We start from the raw sequence: 19620 nt of genomic DNA, 5'->3' as shown, positions 1-19620 counted from the left end.
TCTACATAATGCATTGCATGTGAACTTTTGTGCTACCACACATTTATAGTAGTTTAAATAACGTTGCACACATTAAGCCCACAGGCTGCCAAGGGCTGGCCTGCACTCTCTTTCATGTGTCTTAATCACCTCCATAATGTTTGTTTCAGATTTCTCCCTCCCAAGCACTTGAACCACTGCCTGTATGTCACCAACACACCCTTGCACACCAGAGGTTAACGTGCAGCAGCGGGTGTTCCTGCATTCAGATTGCTTTTTGTTACAGTATTGTTTTGTTGGTGGATTTAACTTATATAAATGGTAAACACTGCACAGTCCTGGCACATTGTGAAGCTTATGCACTTTGTGTTGTTATTTGTAATTGCTTTTTACAGTGAATGGTAATAGTAGATTGAGCTTTTAATGAGATATTCTGTGCCAAAAACTGTATTAACTGTGGTACTATATTGCCTGACAATCATTCTTAAATGTTCAGCTTAATTAGTCCAGAAAGATTTTGAATTGTGTGACCTAAAATAGCAACATGTTTGTATGAATTTTCCATGTGCCATAGAATCTGAATCGAGTCTCAGTTTGAAGGTTGTTATAAAGTTTAGGAGAAATTAGCATGGAAGGACAAGTAAAGCCAGAAAAGGTTTATTTTGGTGGCCTCTATAAGGTCTGATACCATCTTCGTGTCTGCAATCCTGAGGTCATTATCTTACATCACAACATTTAGTAGGACAACAACTTGAAACGATCAGCTTATAAGGATAATTACACCTAAAACACACACTGAATCTTTGATGTTTTATCATTGTTTTTTATCTAAAACATGTTTACTCTTGCAAAATGAAAGCACAGTCTTGCTGACAAGCAAATCAATGTCCGATCAAACCTGTCTGTATATTTAGTTTTTTTTTCATTCTTTTAACAGACATGTTTTATATTATGCCTCTAAACATTTGTTAGAACAATGGTGGGAAGTTTCTTTGTTGGGGACTTTCTTTTGCTAAAGAGTGTGTATTGTGTGTTCCCTCTGCTTGGCTGGGGGAAAGCCTGCTTTATGGTGCACTGTATTGTTGCTTGGAGCAGGCATAACGTCATTGCACCTGAATGGTGGTCATCAGTAGGCAGTTGCCATGGAAACCAAGTTCCATCACCGCAACCATTACAAGCGAAAGTGCATGGTGTAATGATTCAGCAAAAACAAAGCTTCAGCCATTACATGTATATTTGTTACTGAATAAAGTATTATGTCTCCAACATTTTCATATGGCTCTCTTCTTTTCTGGACTATGCTTGTTATTTCTCGTTGTTTGGTCACATAAATACTCTCAGTTGAATATCTAGGAAAATGTCACCATCTATGATTAATGAGGACTCCTATTGTGATGTCTACCATTCTCTCACACACACACACACACACACTAAACCCATTTCTTGAGAAAACAATACTGTTAAAACTGAATTAGTTATTACATTCAAACAGTGGTGACTGAAGAGTATAAGGCCTTAACAAGGATGAGTTATGACAAGATATATCCAGAAGAAAGAGTGGAAATTACAACCAACAATCAGACTCATTGTAATCATCTCTTAGATTTCAGGGTGCTATTTTATGGGGCCCAAAATAATCGTGTAATTATTCTCATGACCTGTGTCCTAGATATTTTCAATCTGATTTGAAGATTACTGATTGTTTTTAATATGTAAAGTAACATAAAGATGCCTAAAAAGCAAATAATCTAAATAATAGGTTACTTTTAGCTCACATGATTATGACCTTAAAGTAAACATACCACTTAAGCAATCATTCTGGTTAATGCTAAAAAAGCAGTTACATTCTTAAGAATCTTATCTTAAGAAATGTTTCAAATGTATGTCAAAAAATTTCCAGAAAACAGTTAATTAACTTACTAACAATGATAGCAATCATTTCAAGTAAAACCCCCACACCCTTTGCATCTTCATCCGGAACCTCCCCTTCCTCCCCCTCTTGTTCTTCCTCCTAGTGCCCTCCAGCCCTCCACCCTTCAAGTATCTCCTTACCCTGGTATCCTGCAGCTGGAGGCCCCAAAGAGCCGCCCAGGCAAGTCTCCCAGCAAGGTCAAGCCTCATGGCCTTCCAGCCAAGCGTTTACCTATGCAAGAGGCACAGAGTCTAGGGCAGCTAAGACACACAAGCCACGGTATGGGTGTACCGGTATTGCCTTACCCTGACCCAGTGTCTCACATGGTTGGCCCAAGCTCATTCGGAAGCCTGGATACCCGATGGTACGAGCTTACACCCAGGCTTAGCCCAAGGCAGCCCCGTAGGATGGAACCCAGCATGGTAGTTCTCCAGCCATCCCGCCTCTCACCTCTAACTCAGAGCCCTATTAGCTCTCATGAAGGCTCACCGGAGATTGTAGTACGCCCCAGGCCCCGTCCCAGTGTCATCCAACCCCCGATCCCTCCAGAGATGTCTGAGATCACCCTTCAGCCTCCTTCTTCAGCTAGCTTCTCTAGAAGGTCCACCCCCTCCTCCTCTCCTGCTCAAGGCCAAGGCAGCCGAAGAGCAAGTCCCAGCTACCGATCCCACATGGCATTTGCCACCTCAGCAGCAAGCTATCCGTCACAATCCCCTTCACCTCCTGTAGAAAGCAGCAACATTTTTGGGCAGATGCCAACCCAGAGGAGGACTGAGGAGGAGATCCTTCCATCAGAACCCTCTCCACCCCAGTTATCAGCTTCAGGGTAGGTGCACTAGGCCTGTAGTGTGTGGATTGATAAACCATGTACCATCTGGCCTAAGTGTAACATCTAGGACCCTTTTAAATAACCACACTTTTGATTTTAGTCTAAAGCTACAGTTTGCACACATCGGCAAAATTATGTTTGCTGCTTGCCTTAAGCTGGTTTTAGTAATGTTAGAACTTATGCTTTCATAGATACACTGCCCCAGATGCCTTGCTTTATTCAAAACCATTTAAAAACTATTTTCTACATAGACAAGTTGTGCAATAGTTTTCTATGCCACTAATTCTGCTTTTCATGTCAGGCATCCAATTTCATTCATAAGGTCTGTGAAGCACTTTAAAGCACTTGTCTTAGATCAAAAGTGAGCGACATTAACCAAATGTTGCTGAGGGGTAACCGAGTCAAGTCAAGATGAATTATTTGCTTCACAGACGTGGTGACAGACCTTTTAGGGCTACGTGTCTGGAGAAGTTCCATTTTAAGTTGATTTAAAATAAAATAACGAAGCCCCTAAAAAGCCTGGAATCAGAGGTACACCACCACAGGATCTCAGCCTTTCCATTCACTGTCATGCTTTACCGTGCCTTTCACCCAACAGGAGGAACCCCACATGTGCAATAAAATTGGCCAATCCCAGTTCAAATGAAGCCCACTGTTTTGACTAACGCCAGGCTTTTTAGGACGACTCTCAGAATGCATGATGTAGAGGCTGAGGTTGGTGTGTCCAGTACAACAGGCACAGGGCTCTTCTCCTGTTCCAAAGTAACCTGACAGCATGATTGCCTTTTCAACACTCCCCCCTCTCTCCTGCCTCCTGTCACCCAGGTCACCCCAGCTCTGACTGCCAGGGGTGGCTTGCTGGGCGAAACGTGTTGCAGGGACTGTCTGCTCTCATCTGTTGCTATGTCGCAATCATCTTAAATAGGGCATTTGGTCATTCTTGATGACTCCTCGAGTCTTACCTGCTTTGTTTTTGATTGATCTCAGCTATCTGGGCAGCGTTGTTGTGACCAGGTCTTCTACACCGCAATAGGTAAGGGTTGGATCCATGTCTGAAAGGGGGGGGGCAGCAGGTGGGGCTTTTATTCATCTCATCCTTTAAAGGGGAATACATCTCTTTGGGTCTTGCTTTCCTTTCGATTATTACCAAGTTTACTGATTTTTTTAAATATTTGTTTTCTGATAGCCACATATTTTAGTTCTGCAGTCTTGAACCCTATATGCATTCTGGTCTTAGTATGCATATTTACGTTTCCCAGTTATTGATTAGGAAACCCAGCACATTTCATTTAATCAACACAACCTCATGCTTGAGATGCAATAAAAATTAAAAAAAATGTCAAGAACAGAGCTATAATATTGATTTTATGAGAATTCGCCATTTAGGGTAACCTTCCTGGTAAAATTCCTGTTTATAAAATAAATGTGCTTCTAAAAGAAGGTTTATATTAAATGACAACACAAACACTACTTGCAGTAGCTGGGAATTTGAACTCAACATTTGTTTTCTGATAGCCACATATTTTAGTTCTGCAGTCTTGAACCCTATATGCATTCTGGTCTTAGTATGCATATTTACGTTTCCCAGTTATTGATTAGGAAACCCAGCACATTTCATTTAATCAACACAACCTCATGCTTGAGATGCAATAAAAATTAAAAAAATGTCAAGAACAGAGCTATAATATTGATTTTATGAGAATTCGCCATTTAGGGTAACCTTCCTGGTAAAATTCCTGTTTATAAAATAAATGTGCTTCTAAAAGAAGGTTTATATTAAATGACAACACAAACACTACTTGCAGTAGCTGGGAATTTGAACTCAACGTGGATAAAGCTGACCATTTGTTAGGGACCGTCTCAAGCAGGAGTTGCATGTTATACTTCATTTTAGGTATAGGAGCTTTTTATTGCTTGAAAGTAATTCAAGTGATTTAAAAACCATGAGACTTGCACAGACACCTTGTATAATGAAATTCTCATTTTTTTTGTATAATCATGATTGATCTAGTGTACACGCAGTGTATGCATAAAACTGCACTTGTTTTGTGTAAATTTGGACCGCAGAACACATTTCACAATCATGCGAAGCAAGTTTTCTTCCAAAACGGTTCCTGCACTTCCTTTACAATGGGGAAAGTACTATTGGCACCAGAAAATGTTCTTTAAGTTTGTTCTGCTCTTTAAAGCAGAAAAAGCTTTTTAAGTTGTGGCTTTCAGCCAATGAAGTGCTTTTCCAGAGTATTCCCCTTTAAAGTTCTGTTCCATGTGCAAATTGCCATGCATGCCATTGCTAAATATTGCTCTTCAGTGAAAAAAGAAACAAATATCTGATTAAATTCTTGTTACATTTGTTGTCCAAGTGCTTTGTTTTATTTTTCATTATGTGACTGTTCCCAAGTAGCCATTTCCCCTCCCGCCATCTCTCCCCCTGTCAGCATGGTGAAGCCCATTGTAGACAGTATTCATGTCTATGAGCACATTTCTGACAATGCTTTGTCGCTGAGCTGTGATTTCCCCCCTCTACTAATGGCCTTTAATTTCTCTCGGCAGCCTCAGCAGAAGGACGGCCCTTCTATAATGCTATTTTTGTTATTTTATTGTGCCTAGTGAGAGCTGTGTGTGTGTGTGTGTGTGGGGCAGAGTATGCGGACTGCCGGTTTAAGTGCCTCCATTCTGTATTTGGATGGGAAGACTGTACATACAAACTTAAACGTCTGGGATGGATTGATAGTTTTTATATGTAAATGTTTTTATAATTAATATTTTAAAAAGTACTTTACCATTACAGTATTATTCTATTATGTATTTAAGTATGCTCAGCCATTGTAATTACCCCAATCTATGTAATGATTTCTCAAAATGTCTCTTTAAACAGATACATAATGTTGCCATATTGAGGTATTGTACACATAAAAAAAATAATTTCCTAATGATATATAAAATATTTACATTTTATATATATTTAAAAATGTAATTTTTGGCAGGAAATACCTAAAAAACTTTAAATATAACTCTCTTTCCTCTCAAATAAATGTTTTGGATCATACTTATCATGATAAACTGGACCATGCCTGGTTGATTCATGGGTAATCTGAGTTGCCTGTAGGCCTATGGCAGCAGTAACTTTATCAAAGGCCATGTGATCACTACTATGACCAGTTTAACACACATGGCGAGCCACCGCACTACCCTTCCCATGTGTGATGGCTTTGCCTCTCTTTGATTCCTGCACAGAAAACGTCGAGGTGCACCAAGTGGCTCTGCAGGGTCTGAGAGGATAGAAGCACTGAGATATCAACGAGTGAAAAAAGCCAAGAAAATCGGCATCAACAATAACAACTCCAAGACCAGACGAAAGATGGGTGAGGAGCAAGTCACAAGCTACTATAGTTCATATGCCATATACATATACAATACTTAGTTTTGAAACAGAGCAATAATATGCATTTTTATATTTATTAAGTGTGAGCATAATCTATTACGGGAAAAGGAGCATTTTCCTCACGGGTCATTTAAAATATACAGAGTCAGTGATGCATTTTATGTTTGTAGGGCACTGAGGTGTGAGAAGGTGGTGTTAAGAGAAACTCTTCATAACAGTGGTTCTCCGCATTGAAGTGCTCTCAGTGCTTCTTTTAACACTATAAAATAATTCCTATTGTATTCTTTCCTAGAATACAAGCGGTCACTGGCACTGTACTGATGATGATCTGTGCCGTATACTGCTTTTTAACAAAATTATTCACTTCATTTATCCAGGCTCATGATACTTTATACCATACTTTATGCACACATTGTAACATTTCATTATCACTGCAAAATGTAAGAAACATTTACTTGACAAAATGTTGATTTACATTAAGTTTTTTGCAGTGGTTTTCAACTGGTTCCACTAAATGACCCAGATTTTACAAGTAGCAACCCAATTAACACAGCAGTCAAATTGTTTCACTTACAAAAAAAGTCATTTAAAATTCTAATACATTATAAAATGAATTTCATATTTCTGGCACGCAACAAATGTTTATCATAAGATAACGTAATGTGATCTGTACTTTCTTTAACCTTGTGTAATTTTGTTCATGGTTAGGTTTAGTGACGCAGCCTTTATCAAGTGACAGATGAATTTGCAGCAAAATATTATAATTATATATACAGTATATATATATATATATATGTGTGTGTATGCTTTTGCTCTCTCTCTCTCTCTCTGTGTGTATATATATATATATATACAGTGCATGAACTAATGTTAACAGATACTTTTGGTTTCAATAATGTATTAGTAAATGTTGAACTTAACATTAACTAAGATTAATAAATACTGTATAGGTATTGTTCATGTTACCTAATATAGTTTGTGTATATATATATATATATATATATATATATATATACAGTGCATGAACTAATGTTAACATATACTTTTGGTTTCAATAATGTATTAGTAAATGTTGAACTTAACATTAACTAAGATTAATAAATACTGTATAGGTATTGTTCATGTTACCTAATATAGTTAACAAATGAAACCTTATTGTGAAGAGTTACCTATATTTTGATGTTATTTGGAATGTACACAACTGTTCAAAAGTTTGGGGTCGGTAAGATTGAGTAGTAGAGAAAGAAACATGTTACAACAGATATATTTCAAATAAATGTTGTTCTTTAGAAATTTTTATTCATTAAAAAATCCTGAGAAAAATCTTTCACAGTTGCCACAAAAATATGAAGCAGCCGTAACTGTTTTCAAAGTTGATCATAAGAAATGCAGGCTTGGTGAGCATAAGACACTTCTTTCAAAAACTTTAACATTCTCACTGACTCCAGACTTTTGAATGCTAGTATACATTATATTAAAGCTTCCACTAAGAAAAAAACAACTGGATCAACGAACACTGTAAGAATAGTAATACTAAAACTGAAATTCTCAGTTTTGTGATACGAGAGGCATGAAAGTAGCGCTGGTTTCAGTTACTGGATGAATGTTAAATATGAAGTCCTATATTAAGGCTTGATGACACTCAGAGAGACCTGAAATTTTTTGCTACTGGTTTAGCTTAGTGTCTCACTGCAGCATGTTTCCTCACTTTTAGCACACCTGTCCTCATGTGCTCATCAGTCTTTCTCTCTGTACAGGTGTGCCCCCCTCTCAGATCCAGCAGCCCCACACCTCTCAGGTCCTCCAGCCAGAAGAAGCTCTCTACCTCCGCAAGAAGAAGAAAAAGTTGACTCGCCAGGACCCGTATGCCCGCTTTTCCGCTCTGCTGTACCGCCGCCCGCCCCGAGAAGACCAGAAAGCCATTTTGGCTAGTATGGACACAGCAGACCCAGACCACGCCACTCTCCTCTGAAGTCCCAGAGATTACAGACCACACTCTCCCCAAACTCTGAGCTCCTTCCACCTTTGCTCAGCCAGCCAACGTCTTCACGTCCACCCCTGAATCCAATGGTTTACTCCTCTTCTCTTTTCCGTTACGCTTAATGTATCACAAGAAAATGCTTGTGTTCCAAGGTTTTGCTCTAGTCCATTTACCTCAAATTCAGAAGGATCGTCATGTTGAGCAGATTAAAAAGAATATCTTGTATGCCTCATTTCATCTTAGTGACTCTTATCAGATGGTGCATTAGATAAGAGAACAGCTGTCAAGCTTCTGTTTCATTCTGCCAACAGTAGATCACAGGGTTTTCACAGGTATACCTCAAACTCACCACAATCTCAGTGCTGCTATACTGACAAATACAGAAGACGTTAGCAATCCGAACATTTGTTTGTATTTTCAAATATGACATTCCACAGTGCAAATTTTGAACGTATTCGCAAACCATCCATGAAACGTGCCATGTACACTACCATTCAAAAGTTTGAGGTCAGTAAGATTTTCTGATGTTTTTGAAAGTAATCTCTTGATCCTTCAGAAATCTTTTGAATATGTTGATTTGGTGCTCAAGAAACATTTCTTATTATTATCAATGTTGAAAACAATTGTACTGCTCAATATTTTTGTGAAACCCATGATACATTTTTTCACAATTCTTTGATGGTGAAAAGAACAGCATTTATTTGTAGAAATGAAATAGAAATATTTTGTAACATGATAAATGCCTATCACTTTTGATTATTTTAAATGTGTCCATGCTAAATAAAAGTATTAAAAAATCTTACTGACCCCACATGTTTTAAAGGGAAGCATATGAATTTGTAACATATATTAGCACCCCTACACCGTGGCTGTTAGTGATGGTATGACACATGATTATGCATGCGTTTGAGATGTGTTTAGCGTTCTCTACTCAGACACTAATACTAATGCTAATTCTCCACATTTGAGGAGAAAATGGAAACACTCTTTTACAAGCACAACAATTCATCTGTTAAAGCTACAGTACAGGCGGAGACACAGGCTTGGATGGCAGCGACTACCATTTGAATAAGGGAACATTTCATTCCAATGCAATTTTTATATACTCTATTACAGAAGCTGCTATATCCTTCTACACTTTTTGAACACAAACTTGCACTGAAGCAAAACCTTGGTGACTACTGTGCGTGACATTTTTAGTTTATGCCAACCTCACTTCTCTTGGTTATCAAGCTCTATTTGGAAAGTACTATAGTAATGCCAAAAATACTACAGCTTCCTTAATCAATAAGACTATAAAATTGTACTGTACTGTGAGGAGGATAGGATTTTGTGCCATAATAAACTATAGTATTTTTGTCATCAACATGCGATGCCCCCTTACATAAAAAGGCATACATTGGCCTTAATAGGGCTCCTTAAAGCTTGTTCCTGTTTTTTTTTCCATTTAAGTGACAAAAAATTAAATCTACTGCCTTTGTAGGCCATTTTCAAGGTTTTTTGTTTTGTTTTTTGGGTTCAACCAGAAACAGCAACCCAGCGCCTGTCTCTTTCCTCTGTGAAGACCCTTGGGGGAAAATCTCTTTGGGATGAGAGGGCTATTCCCAGTGGCCAAAGGTTTATATTGTGTTTCTATCATTCAACGGTGCTTCTTTTCTACAGAAAGACATGTATTTTCACTGTCTGAACAGACATACCTGGGCAAATGTACATTTTAGCGTGCTAGCCATTGTCCAAGGGGCATGTAATGGCCGTTAGACGAGATGTGGCATGTTCTGTGTCTTATCACTTGTACAGATGTGCAGTCAGCTTGTACATTTGAAAAATGTCTAAAGCTGCATCAAATGGCTGAAATGATACTGTTTCTTCAGCCTGGGAAAATAATTCAAATCAAAAAGCAAGTGAAGGTGAACCCTTGACCTCCAACTGACAGGTTAAAGGGGTTATAGGTATGTGGTTCATGGCTAAGCTCCACCCAATGGCCAATCACCACATATAGGCATTTTAACAGCCTACGTAAGGTGCTATAAAAAGTCTTCAGACTGAACTCTGTTAATAATATATCATTAATTTGATCTTCCAGCAGATAATGGCTGCTGCTTATAGGTGCCGTAACATTAGCGAAATTTCAACAAAATTTTGTGAGCAAAAACGTTTGTTGTCTATTATCAATAATGTAGCGATGCATGAAGCACCACTCACACCGAAGTCACTTTCAAACCAAGCAGCTTTCTGTTAAAGGGGTGGTTGACTGTTTTTTTTCTAGGCTTAATTGTGTTTATGGGGTGCAGTCTAACATGTGTTAATGCTTAGTTTTTAAAACACAAAGCATTATTTTTCACATAATTTACCTTTGTTCTACACCGCTCTGTCCCTTCTCCTCAAAAACGCGCTGATCATTTCCTGCTTTTATGAAGCCCCTCCCTCAGAAATACAGGATGGGCTCTTATTGGTTAGCTGGCCCAGTATGTTGTGATTGGCTCATCCGCCTCTAGTGCGCGTCTAAACGTCCCGCCCCTCACCTCAGCGGCATGTGCTCCAGTTGTATTGTAAACAATGGCGTTGTCAATATTGCTTATCAGTTTGAGCCCGATTGAGATGCAGAGGATATTATTGAAGAAGATTGCGCAGAACCTGTGCAAGCACGGCTCTTAATGGTATGTTTTTGTTTGTTGTTGTCTCATACTTTTAGATACGCTGTTATTTGTAAATGCTACTGCTTCTGTTAGCTTTTAATATAACGTATGGTTTTCATCTGATTAAAGCTTTAATACAGTACGGCAACCGCACGCGTGTCCATGTTTAACGTTTCCCATAGCTATGTGAAAATAAATAAGTGAATAAATGGAACAGTTTATTGTTGGAGCTGAGCTGGTGATCTGAATAAGAAAGTGAGAGAAAGAACATGTACAGAGCGGAGAGATGCGAGGATTAAGAACCGCTGCTTTAGAACATTGATTTTAAAACTTGTGAATCCATTAGAATAACTAGAAGACAGAATCGCGATTCATATATGAATAGGTTTTACGTGCACCCATAGTTTTCTTCCTCTTCTCTAAATCAGCGCAACATGGCCCCGCCCCCTTTGTTGCATGTTCCCAGGGGCAGGGTTTATCAGGGTTTGTGATGTCACAAACCCGGAAAGTAGCTTGTTGTAGTCCCTACAAGCCGTTTTTGTAGGCATTAAACTGCCAGAATTTTAAAAGACGATATCTCCGTTTGCATTGAACTTTCAGCACTGCAAATTTGCAGATATTGTTTATGCTCAAACAGCAACATTACACACTAACTAACGTTAAAAAAAGTGAAATCGCAATCAACCACCCCTTTAAGGTGCAGTCACATTTAATGTAGTTCGGCGATTTTTCACGGGGCAAAATGCAGTAATTTTAATAGGAATTCACACGTTTGGTAATTTCACATGAGGGGGAAAGATTTCCCCACAGCAGATTTCATGGATTTGCCGCATTGACCAACAAAAAAACCTATTTAGTTTGAAAGTGACTTCTGCACAAAATGTTCTTCATACATTGTTTCACTATTGATGATAGACGAGAAATTTTGCTAATGTGACTGCACCTTATCTCCTGAACACCTCAGTATTTGATTTTTTAGGATTTCAACACCATCCGGCATTTGTCTGATAAGCCTTCAAGTGCGGTCACATTAACCAAATTTTTGGTTGAATTTTTGGGTGAAGTCTCATGTTTGAGAATTTTGTGTGAGGGTGAAAGATTTCCCCTTGTAGACGTCGCAATGGGTTTCAGAAAGCTTGGTTTGAAAGTGATCTTTATCTGAGCTGTGCGACATACATGGCTACTATTTTCCATAAGCAATGGCCGTTTTTCCCCTGCGAAATTTCGGCAAAATTTTGCTAATGTGAATGCACTTTCTGCTGTCTGCTGTGGCATTTTGAGGGTCATCAATGATATCGACATTCTTACTCGACTAGCATCGGAACGTTAAACATTAGCAAGTGTGAGTTTTGAGCTGTAAATCATACATGTTGGTTGGTTACAAGCTATGCTGTAGTTGCAGCTGCTGTGTGGTGAAGATTTTATTTGTTTGTTTGGATGTAATGTTTGCTTATACATGACAGACCAGCGCATCAAGTGCTCCTTTGTACCTTTTAGGCATCAGAAAAGGTCAACCTTTGTGGAAGATGCTGATTTGGATCAGGGGACTGATAGTCAAAGAGTCAAAGAGAGTTTAGCGATTCTGAGCTTAACATGATTTATTTAGTGTTGCGCTGTGAGACCTGCTCAGAATTCAGAACCGTGATTGAGCCGTCATTTGTATGTTGTGTGAATGGCTTTACATTTTGAGCAAAGACTTGATTGTTCACACTTGTAATTGTTGTTTTATTTGTAAATCAAGTAACCAGATTAGATGAGACCTACTTGCTTAGGTATTCTATTTGTGTGTCAAAACACACTGGTTTAGATAGATAGAGGCGACTGATAATCTCGTTCATTCGGGAGATGTGCTTATCTTAAGTATTTTTTGATCCATTTCACTGGGCAATTGTCAAATATGGTGCTTTCCAAAAGATATACAACTATACAACATATAATTATCTAAATATTGTGTTCCTTTTTTATTTGAAGCCTTCATACAAGAGAATAATATTGAAATGAATATCCAAAATGCTAGGAATGTACTGTAATATGTCAAAAAAAATCTGTAAATAATATAATAGCATATATTGCACAATGTATGATAAAATTTTAGTAATTTTGAATAAATTGGCCAATATATGCACGCAACAGAATATATTGATATAAAACATATTGTCATATTTTGGATTCAGTTTCTAATATGCTACCTTTTCATGAGGTTTGGAATGCATGAGAGCATTTTTGAGCCAAAAGAGCTATTTATGTGTTGTAAATGATTCAGTCCACTTGCATTCACTCTCACATTAAATTTGCAACTTGTTTATTTTGTCGGTGAAAGTTTATTATGTCTAAACCCGAAAGAATAGCAGTCTAGCTCACATTCTGCTTTGCAGGGGACTTCTGCTACTGTAGCATCAATCGTTGAACAGATTGGCTAACTCTAGAGCGGACGGTTAAATGAGCTGTTTTTGAGAGGCAATTAATGCTAACTTGATTCGACTCATGGGCGGTGTAAGATGAGATTCATTGTAACACTTTCTGAAATGAGCCTTTATCTTTTTAGTAGCATTATAGCCATGGTAGAGATTCATTCATGCATTCGTTTTTTTATTTATTATTATACTGTACTGATTTTATATGCCATTTATGAAAACATTCTATTGCTTTTGATCAAACATCTCAAGATTAGCATTTTTCCATTCCAGATCATTCTCAGAGGTGCATAATTTTTAATAAAAACATCTTAGTAAATCTCTGTTCCTTTGTTTTGTTTTATTATCATCATCTCATATCCTAGCAGCATGTTTCGCTTTGCATCTTCTAGTTTTTTCATGACACGTTCTTTCTTATGTTTACATCACATTCACATTTATGTTCTGAGCGGACACTTGCTTACCAAAGCAACTTACAAGAAAGTGTACATTTTGCAGAACTGGCAAATGCCCGAATATTACTTCATCTTGGAATGAAAGATGCTTTCCTTAAAGGCAAACCGGTTTTAGCTGGTCTGTTGATTGTTTAGTTGCAGAAGATGTTTGGATGCTGATTTATGCCACCATTGGCATTACTTTAGCCGTTTGCTTCCTGCCACAGAAAAAGAGCTAAAATGTTTGAAATGTAATTTATGAAAGTCTAGAGACGTTTTTAAGAGTCTAACCCTGTTTTATTATATACATGTTTACATAATAAACAAAGAATAGATTTCTATTTATTATCTTTTTAGCATGATTTTGCTGAATGTTACTGAACCAGTCAATCATAATATGGGTGCAACAAGATATGATATTATTTCTTTATTGATCATATAATGAAATATTATTATTTGATTATTATAAGTATTTATTATATTTATTTGATTAAACAGAGAGGAACATTGCACAAAAAAACTGCCACTTGTAGATACACAATTCTGTCATTTACTCACCTTCATGTTGTTCCAGAATTACAGGTACTTTGAAGAATGTTTCTGTTCACACAATGAAAGTCAGTCGAATCCAAAATAACATGGAACTCCATTGTAAAAGCACTGAGACATTTTAAAAAATATATGTTTTGCTTTGACAGACGAAAGTGAAAAACATGAGGGGGTAAATGATGACAGAATTTCTGTTTTTAAAGGGGTCATATGATGTTGTTAAAAATGAACATTATTTTGTGTATTTGGTGTAATGAAATGTGTTTATGCGGTTTAAGGTAAAAAAAAAACACATAATTTTGCACATACTGTACATTATTATTTCTCCTCTATGCCCCGCCTTTCTGAAACGCCTCGATTTTTACAAAGCTCATCGTTCTGAAAAGCGAGGTGTGCTCTGATTGGCCTGCTATCCAGTGCGTTGTGATTGGCCGAATACCTCAAGCGTGTGACAGAAATGTTACGCCCCTTGCCATATTGTGATGCCCTGTCCCTGCCGGAGCAACGAGACAAAAACATTAAACAACCCATTATAAAAGAGGCATTTGTTGCATCCAGTGGGGACATAATTACGGATTATAATGACTTATACTGTCTTTTTACATGTTGCATTGCATCGCGCTGCATAAACTTAAAACCATGTCTGCATTTGTGATCGGAGAAATGCTACACTGCTCAAAACTCACGTTTGAATCATCAGTGGCAAATTCTTTAAATATAAAAAACGTACTTGCAGTCTGTGAGTCAGAACAGCCGGCCTTGTAGTCTAATCTACCAGGATCAGGAAACAGTGTGGGGGCATATTAGAACGAGCCGTTTTAGGAGGGCGTGGTTGACTCTTAACTTTTATAAAGAATATCTCTTTGGATTTGAGACTTTAGTCTTTGCAACTTTACAGATCTTCTTTATGCACCAAGAGCTTGTAACACTCCAAAGAGAAAGGACAAATTTAAATCGCATCATATGACCCCTTTAACATCACAATGACACCACTTAACAGAGGTAAAAAACAAGTCTCGGTTACGTTATGGTAACCCTCGTTCCCTGAAGGAGGGAACGGAGATGTTACGTCGTCACTGATGTTAGGGGTCTCAATTGGGAGCCCCAATCACCTCTGAGTATTACAAGAAATGGCCAATGACTATTGGCGAGTGGAATTTGCATGCCAAGCCACTCCCCGTACATACTGGTATATAAGATGGCGGCGTGCATCCACTCATTCAGGATTGTGCTGAGGAGCCGAGAAGCATCCCGGCATTCAGCACAGTTCAAAGTTGTGGCGTGAGGGATGTAACGTTTCTGTTCCCTCCTTCAGGGAACAAGGGTTACATAACATAACCGAGACGTTTCATTTTGGTCAATCACGTTCGACGTTACGTTGTTCAGAAGTGATTGGGGCTCCCAAGTGAGACCCCTAAATGTCAGTGTCGACGTAACTTTGAACATGACTGATTGAAAGGGAACAGGTTTTTCTTCACCACCATAAAAGAATAGTGACACATATGATAGTTTGATGAATAGAGCAATGACATGAATTCATGTGCACTTTCAAATATAATTGTAAAACATTATGTGACATAATGCATTGCACACCCAACACAGCCTTTAATACGATTTGAAATGTCCGAGCAGATGAAATTCAGAGCGCTTTAACCCTTAAAATGACCCTTACCGTGTGTTCATTCATTTCCTTCTATGTTTTTATTCATGACAGCTGCATATATTACGTATCCATGTACAAATGTACAACTCTTTTCCAATTATTGATGCCACTAATGAGTTAACAAACTAACCTAGAAGTGAATCTCTCAAAAGATGACCTCTTATCGTACATCAGGGATACAAAAAGCATATGAATAATCATGCTGCTCATTGTTTTGGTACACAGTCTCAGATCGAGAGGGAGAACGCATGGAATCAGCACAATGTAGAGGACGAGAGAGTGTGGCGGTCATGTCCTCACATGGCACTTAGTGCACCATGAGCCTGCAGGAAACACATAGGGATTTTCAGGACACCAGCTCTACAGCAGACACACATACCGGAACTACTACATGGTGTAAATAAAAAATGCAAATCGTGCATTATATGTATATTTTTTAAATGAGAATATGTGGTACACTGTGGCTGTTGATGGACGAGTGGTCATAGAGTCGTTTTACGGTCTGTCTCAGTGGTTTATGGAGACATGTAGCAGTCTACAGATGGAATATATTATAACAATCAAAGTTACACATGCTGTTAGAATTGCAAACCAAAGTGGAAGGTGTTATCTATTGTTTTTGCCATTTTTTCTGTTTCATTTCATACAGTACAGCTCTGGTTCAAGCAATACAAAATCAAAGAAAAACGTGACAACACAATGTACAATGAGAGACAAAACCTATATTAAAGTGACATTTTTGCTCATGTTTTCATTGTCTAATCCCATTTCAGAGAAAGCATCTGCTGAATATTATTTCATAAATGATTCATGAACATTTTTAGAGAACCTGATCTATGTAAAATGAACTATTCTCATTATCACTACTTTGGTGCATAAAAAGAAATTTGCGTATTTTAAATGGTTGAAATGGTTCACAAATGACCATGACCAGTTACTGAAATCGTGACAGAGTCGAATCGTGCAGTTCAATATACCTGCAGAGATGGATTTTTATTTCTTCTTTTATTTTTGTTATGTAGTTCAGCTACAGTGCTGTTTGACCAGTCAGCACAAGATCTTGTGTCTGTTGACTAAAACGGCGTTTGACGGTCTGTTGTGGGGGTAGAATGTGTGGCACCTGCAATATGTATAGCAGCACAGTCCAAGATATATGTATTCTGTATTCTTATAGTCAACAGACTGTACCAGTAGAAATATTTTGACAGTGTACTGTATGTATGAATAACAGATATTTATAGTTACGTAATTAAGGCAGATTGGAGAATCTTTAATTTTGTACTGTGAGAAAAACCGAGAAGATTTGTTCCAATTTAGCTGTCTTGTTTATGGAGAAATACAGTATACGTTCTTTCTGCTGTTAGATGCTCATGGTAGCAAGGTGTGGTCATTAGCGAATAGCAAAATGATGCAAACTGCTTTTGTAGTAGGTATGTATTCTAACAATCACCGTAATCTTTTCTAGAGACCTCAGTGTGGTGTGTAAGCAGCCATACCATTGAACATATCATGACTTGGTGCTATTGCTGATCTATTTTGTGGTCCAGACCAGAGATAACTCTGCGTCTACCATTTCTCACCATTTTTTCTGTAGATTTACAAAGTAAATGGGAGAAAACCACACATGAATACCTGAAAAAATGTACTATGTTACATGAATGTGCAACCAAAAACTAGAGATGAGCTTCGGCATTTAGAAAATACTGGAACCAGACACTTGGCAGTCAGGAAAACAAAGAGGTTATAAGAGGTTATCATTATGGTGCAAAATAGTTTTGGCAGTTTTCATTTGGTAAGGTTATTTTATTTTATTTTTTTGTTAAAAGGTGTTTTTGTTGTGGGCCTTAATTTGTGATATTATCATTTCCTTGCTTTATTATTATTATTATTGTAGAATAACAATGTTAACCCTTTTGGTAGCTTCAGCATAGGTTGTACTGGTGTAATACTTTGTAATATCACAGTCTCTTTTAATTTCATTTGTAGTATCATTTGCAGATTTACACATCACAATACGACCTCATTCAGAGTCAATCAAATGGCATTAATATGCCTTAATTTTCCATTGATGTGGGTTTCAATCTATATGCTGTACACTCTCAACCTTTGCCTGCACAGAAACTAAAATGGATTAAACATCAAATTGTAATTTGAGATCATAAACAAGACCAGGATTTTTATAGTGTGTCATTGTTGTTGTTGTTTAAAAAAAAAAAAATCCCTTTTCAGATGGTTGTCATCATTTACTCATCTTCATGTTTCTACAAATTATATTGAGCACGTGTAATTTATGATGAGTATAAAGGACACAATTTTCATTTTTTGGGTGAAAATTAAAAAAAAATGTCTAACATGTTAAACAACACACTATGGAATGTGGAAATCCGCTTTGTTCTGTATCATTTAATCTCATTTGTATTGTTGTCACTGCTGTTCAATAGCTTTGCTGTATTGTTTTGATGTGCTTTCATGTTTCAGATAAATGAAATTTGAAGTGGCACCTATAGGGTTAACTCAGTTAACCTCTCTTGTACAGTGCTTTTATTAATTGCACCATTCTGTAATAGCTGCCCTTACATTTTGAGTTTCAATCAATACTTTGACTGCTACGGTTGATCATTCTCCGGTAGCTCTAAACTGACTAACAGCTATACAGCCTCAGACACAGTGGAGCAAGGAAATTATGCTTTTTTTAAAAGACAATCAGAGTTGCTTTAGCTCAGATAGAATAGATTCAAGTGGAGCTGCCAAGTATATAAATAAATAAATACAATTATAATAATAACTATAAAAAAAAGAGACTACAGTAGTACATACTGACCTCACCCTCATCACTTCAGTTCACATCACTCAGTACTGGTACAGCTCATTGACATTTTCAGATGCTAGACCCATGTAATTTTTTCCCTGCTTCAAAAATGTTTTGTATTTTGATATAATAAAAGAGACAAGGAAATTACAGCATACTTGTTTGAGTTTGCTTATATAAAAGACTGGGGGTTATCATTTTTAATTTTCTTTATACTATACCTGTTATATTTTGGTGTTAAAAAATATTTTACATTAGGACAGTGAAGATTGTACTATTAAAGGGATAGTTCTCTCTCAAGTTGTTCCACACCTGCATAAGTTTATTTTGTCTGGTGATCACAAAAGAAGATGCCCTCCCCCCAACATTCTTCAAAATATCTTCTTTTGTGCTCAACAGAACAGAGACAGTCATACAGGTTTGGAACAACCTGAGGGTGAGTAAATGACATAATTTTCATTTTTGGGTGAACTATCCCTTGAAAATTGTTTTCAAAAAGGCAATAGTGAAAGATTAACAACTGAAATTAATGAGGTAATCGCACAAATGTAATTTTTTATGACATTATCAGTCACTACCCTTGAAACCTGTTCTCAGATCATAACTCAATACTTCCTTTACATTTAAATATATTAAACTTAATAAAAAACAGAAATAACTATGAATCTTTTCAAGAAACACTGTTATGTCCTGACAGGAGGGCAATGTTTATTTTAAAAATGAACCTCTTATATAAGGTTTCACAGTTGTGTTCCTACTTTTGGTCAACACTGTCAGATATTTATGAAAAGATTGTTTTATTATTATTATTTTTTTAAATGTGGAAAAATGAAAGTCCTGAAAATATTTGTTTCTTATATAAGTCACTATATCTGAGTACTATGAGTAAAAAAACAAACAAACACAATAGACAAGACAAAGTATAACGTAAATGATCTCAAATAATAATGTACAGATGATACCCTAAAGTCGGCAATATAAACAACACCAGTTAAATTATTATCATTTCATAGGATTGTTTCTGTCTGA

The 19620-nt window shown here is 37.2% G+C and overlaps 1 protein-coding gene across 1 annotated transcript in view; it reads left to right on the top strand.

Annotated features, from left to right (window-relative positions):
- LOC107561052 (protein turtle homolog B-like) overlaps positions 1-10356 on the top strand; it is an 88885-nt gene extending 78529 nt beyond the window's left edge. Inside the window, exons 19-23 of the mRNA XM_016245391.1 lie at positions 150-214; positions 1925-2717; positions 5958-6085; positions 7863-8175; positions 9613-10356. Of these exons, the coding sequence (XP_016100877.1) occupies positions 150-214; positions 1925-2717; positions 5958-6085; positions 7863-8077 (1201 nt within the window). The 3' untranslated portion in view covers positions 8078-8175; positions 9613-10356. The remainder of the gene's footprint in view (positions 1-149; positions 215-1924; positions 2718-5957; positions 6086-7862; positions 8176-9612) is intronic.
- The last annotated feature ends 9264 nt before the right edge of the window (positions 10357-19620 follow it).

This window comes from Sinocyclocheilus grahami, unplaced genomic scaffold (genome assembly GCF_001515645.1).
Source record: "Sinocyclocheilus grahami isolate Dianchi unplaced genomic scaffold, SAMN03320097.WGS_v1.1 scaffold755.1, whole genome shotgun sequence".
Taxonomy (NCBI): domain Eukaryota; kingdom Metazoa; phylum Chordata; class Actinopteri; order Cypriniformes; family Cyprinidae; genus Sinocyclocheilus; species Sinocyclocheilus grahami.
The sequence above is the reverse complement of the archived record's forward strand: the minus strand, read 5'-3'. Positions and strand labels throughout refer to the sequence as shown.